The sequence below is a fragment of the Tasmannia lanceolata genome, unplaced genomic scaffold, assembly GCF_043159265.1.
Source record: "Tasmannia lanceolata isolate RefF3 unplaced genomic scaffold, GAP_Taslan_0.1 ptg000025l, whole genome shotgun sequence".
NCBI classification, from domain to species: Eukaryota; Viridiplantae; Streptophyta; class Magnoliopsida; order Canellales; family Winteraceae; genus Tasmannia; species Tasmannia lanceolata.
Genome location: NW_027518702.1, coordinates 11,670,841 through 11,675,354, shown reverse-complemented (window position 1 = coordinate 11,675,354; position 4,514 = coordinate 11,670,841). Strand labels below are relative to the sequence as shown.

Genomic DNA, 4,514 nt, shown 5'->3' with positions numbered 1-4,514 from the left:
TGAAGATGCTGAAAACACGTCTACATAGGAAGAGGAGAAATTCACATATATAGCCCAGTAACTTTTCCTCCCTTTCTGATGTGGGATCTTTCATGGATGCTTTAACAAAAGCATTTTATAGCGATGGTAGATGAATGTATACTTTATTCTGACCACTTAAAAGTCTTTCATGTACTTATTACTCCTAAGCTAGTAGAATATGAGAAAGAAACTATTACGAAGGCTCGTACATAAATGAAGTGGGGAAAAAGGATGACTACACTTGTAAAGAAAATATTTTTGAATACTGTGTTGAATTTGTTGTTCATTTTTTATCCTGGAATTTATCTAAGAAGCCGGGATGGCGTTTTGCATTTATTGTTCGATAGATGTCGAAAGATGCTGGGAGCAAAAAGTTTATTCTAAGTCAAATTTTAAATTATCTTATAACAGATGATAAGCCGATTCTAGATCACTTTCATGACAACTAGCATATCATTTGCAAAAAGCGAAATATAAAATATCAATCTGATACCTTCATATTTCCGTTAATATTATTGAAAAACTTTCACCATCTTGGAAAAACTCTAGTCTTAAACAGAGAAGGCGAATTTGTCTCACAAAATTGGCTCAATACCTTACAGTTGAGAAAGAATCAAGATCCAGAATTTTTATTTCGAAATTCATAAAACCTGCAAAAAGCCATCACTCTATGATTGCAATCTTTGTGATGGCATCCATTTACTCTATGATTGCAACCTCTGGGATAGGAAGCATCAAGGAACAATGTGATAGTCTCGTCGTTTTTAGTCCCACATTGACTCTTAGTCTCTATAGCCTCGATTTTTTAGATCCGTATAAGGCTCAAAACAACATTCCACATCCCTTTGATTTAAAAAAAAAACTATTCTCCAACTAGTTTGGGACAATGGCTCAGTTGAGTTGAGTTGAGTATACTCCAAGTTTGGAGAATGCTTTGAATGTCACTTCATAGAGTGCCAAAAAGGAAGGCATAAGGACTCACCGATGCCCATCTAGCCCCTCCACAGCAACTTTGTCACTCATCGTTAATTTCATTTTCTTACATAAAGAGTTCAATTAATTATATTAAGCCTCCATTTAGGTATATAATTGCATTTAGAGAAGCACCAGTGGTCCGAACTTCCCATTAATCAAGGTCATACTACGCCACGAAGTACGAAATTGCCACCAAGAATAATCATGTTGTAATCTTTACATTTCCGTAAATACATATTGCTTTTAGATTTTGGCCCGTGTGTACCGGTCCATGGCATCATTAACCGGTGTCCCAACGATGTGGGGCTCGAAGGCACCCTTGATTGCATTTTCGTACTTCTCTGGGTAATGTTTCTTTAACCTCGCTCTCAGATCAAATCACAACACATTTGAGTTGTTTTGCCCTTAGATATTGTTCCAAGGATTGGACAGTGGTCTTGTTTCTTGTTTCGTGCTCCTGCAATTGTATCATCTTTCTTTATTTAATCTACTAGTAGGAGTCCCCATGAACCCAGCTTACCCATAAAAAAATTATAAAACATTTTAAGTGAAATCGATAAAAACCAATAGATCACACCTACAGGTGCTCCGCAATTGTGGACCCTGTAGAAGTTTCATTGCCAAAACAAGCAACAGTAGATATCTTTTGCATAAGATCCCTTTAAGATTTCAACAAATCCAAAATGCATCCCACGTTTGTCTTCTAATTTGGCAAAACTGCTTTAAGAAAAATAATTCTGTCTATATTTCATGGCCCGTCCTCATTTCTTTATATTCATTTCAAATTATGCATGTTAGAAGCCCATATCTATTATAATACAGATAGGTCAGAAGGTGAACAAACAAGACAAGTCACCAATCACTATATTTTCTCCAACAACTAAACAATTAATCAACAACCATGATTAAATCCCAAGATTCTTCAACAATTCCCCCTCTATAAAACCCGACCAGTGTTTTCTCTTCTATTCAAAACAACTTGCAATTTCTCCTCATAGTAGTAGCTCATTTCCTTTGATCAAGCTCTCTTAAAGCCTTGTTATCATTTAAACATGTCGTCTCACCCTTCCTTTCTCTTACTTTTGCTCGTCACTCTCTCACTGTTCAGCAGCGAAGTAAGTTTCGCTGCTCGCTATCTTCTAGACATTCCTGAACTTCCTAAGCCCGCGATGCCGGACATCCCTTCGCTTCCTAAATTTGAAGTGCCCAAATTCCCTGAGACCCATTTTCCAGAAATCCCTACTCTTCCTAAGATAGAAGTGCCCCAATTGCCCGAAATTCCAACTCTTCCTAAGGTAGAAGTGCCCCAATTGCCCGAAATTCCAACTATTCCTAAGGACGAAGTGCCCAAATTGCCCGAAATTCCAACTATTCCCAAGGACGAAGTGCCCAAATTGCCCGAAATTCCAACTATTCCTAAGGACGAAGTGCCCCAACTGCCCGAAATTCCAACTCTTCCCAAGGACGATGTGCCCAAATTGCCCGAAATTCCAACTCTTCCTAAAGATGAAGTGCCCAAATTACCCGAAATTCCAACTCTTCCCAAGGACGAAGTGCCCAAATTGCCCGAAATTCCAACTATTCCAAAGGACGAAGTGCCCAAATTGCCCGAAATTCCAACTATTCCTAAGGACGAAGTGCCCCAATTGCCCGAAATTCCAACTCTTAAGGACGAAGTGCCCCAGGTGCCCGAAATTCCAACTCTTCCCAAGGACGAAGTGCCCAAATTGCCCGAAATTCCAACTCTTCCCAAGGACGAAGTGCCCAAATTGCCCGAATTTCCAACTCTTCCCAAGGACGAAGTGCCCAAATTGCCCGAAATTCCAACTCTTCCTAAGGACGAAGTGCCCAAATTGCCCGAATTTCCAACTCTTCCCAAGGACGAAGTGCCCAAATTGCCCGAAATTCCAACTCTTCCTAAGGACGAAGTGCCCAAATTGCCCGAAATTCCAACTCTTCCCAAGGACGAAGTGCCCAAATTGCCCGAAATTCCAACTCTTCCTAAGGACGAAGTGCCCAAATTGCCCGAATTTCCAACTCTTCCCAAGGACGAAGTGCCCAAATTGCCCGAAATTCCAATTCTTCCTAAGGATGAAGTGCCCAAATTGCCCGAAATTCCAACTGTTCCTAAGGTCGAAGTGCCCCAATTGCCTGAAATTCCAACTCTTCCTAAGGACGAAGTGAATAAATTGCCCGAAATTCCAACTCTTCCTAAGGTCGAAGTGCCCCAATTGCCCGAAATTCCAACTCTTCCTAAGGACGAAGTGCACAAATTGCCCGAAATTCCAACTCTTCCTAAGGACGAAGTGCCCAAATTGCCTGAAATTCCAACTCTTCCGAAGGTCGAAGTGCCCCAATTGCCCGAAATTCCAACTCTTCCTAAGGACGAAGTGCCCAAATTGCCCGAAATTCCAACTCTTCCTAAGGTCGAAGTGCCCCAATTACCAGAAATTCCAACTCTTCCTAAGGTTGAAGTGCCCAAATTGCCTGAACTCCATTTGCCCACCTTGCCTTCCCTTCCAACTACACCACACTCTACATCTAAGCCATGAATTCTATGTGGTGCAACCACATTGTCTCAATGTTTAGTACATTTGGATAGTAGTAATATTATGAATACGTTTAAAATGTCAAGGTCGTCTCAGAAAGCCAGTACCTAAGAGCGGCATTCACATCTTTTGGGGGATAAGGGCGTCGGATTTTGCCCATATGGCCTTTCTTTGCCATTGTTTGATTGCGTTTATGTTGTTTTGTGTTGGGTGTATGAGGTTTTATTATGTGTAACAGAGTTATTTTTAAGTTTCCATATGATGGATATATAATAGTTCATGCTTTCATTTTGTGATCAATTTTTCCTTGTATTAGTTGAATTGGCCTTTTTACATTTATGTTGAAGCTGTAGGCAGATGTTGTTCCTCACTTTTTCATTTGTTTTCATTTTTTTCTCATCTATGGCACTTTTTTTTTGTGAAAAAGATACGGAAATTTAAAAAATAGAAGATTGGAAGTGCATTTCAATGGAAGAAAAAGCTCCTTGCACAAGTAAACTCTAGAAGTGCCCAATTTGGCAAGAGGATCAGCCAAATCATTGGCACTTCTAAGAACGAGAGAATAAGAACAAATATAATGCCTACAAATACCATTTTATCTCATTCAAAAGATTGATGAGTCTTTACGGCCTAACATTATTCCCTTTGACCCATGGTGGAAAGGAGTCATGCCATTTCATCGAACAGAAGAAGCCAGGCATGACTATTGATCTAGTTTCATTGAGCAGTGACTCATGCAGCACTGTAACACACCAGTAAATAAGAGTGTGATCAGACAAAAAATGGTTCTAAAAACCGAGCTGCAGTAAACATAAGAGATATGTGAATATTTAATAACAGAGGATTTATTAGTGATCATATTATATGCATAACAATTAGCTCTAATCAGGGGCAAATGCAAAGGTTGCAAAATAAGAAGAAATCTGAGTAAAGAAATACGAAAAATAATCATAGGACTAGATTTCTTGT

General features: G+C 39.5%; 1 protein-coding gene across 1 annotated transcript; it reads left to right on the top strand.

Moving 5' to 3' along the window:
• The first annotated feature begins 1,979 nt into the window (after positions 1–1,979).
• LOC143857947 (uncharacterized) lies at positions 1,980–3,845 on the top strand. The gene has a single exon (XM_077368514.1). It carries the CDS (start codon positions 2,049–2,051, stop codon positions 3,546–3,548), a length of 1,500 nt encoding a protein of 499 aa, XP_077224629.1. The 5' UTR covers positions 1,980–2,048; the 3' UTR covers positions 3,549–3,845.
• The last annotated feature ends 669 nt before the right edge of the window (positions 3,846–4,514 follow it).

What these genes read in the sequence shown, in the direction of transcription:
- LOC143857947 (XM_077368514.1), top strand. Translation starts at nt 2,049, where the DNA reads ATGTCGTCTCACCCTTCCTTTCTCTTACTTTTGCTCGTCACTCTCTCA.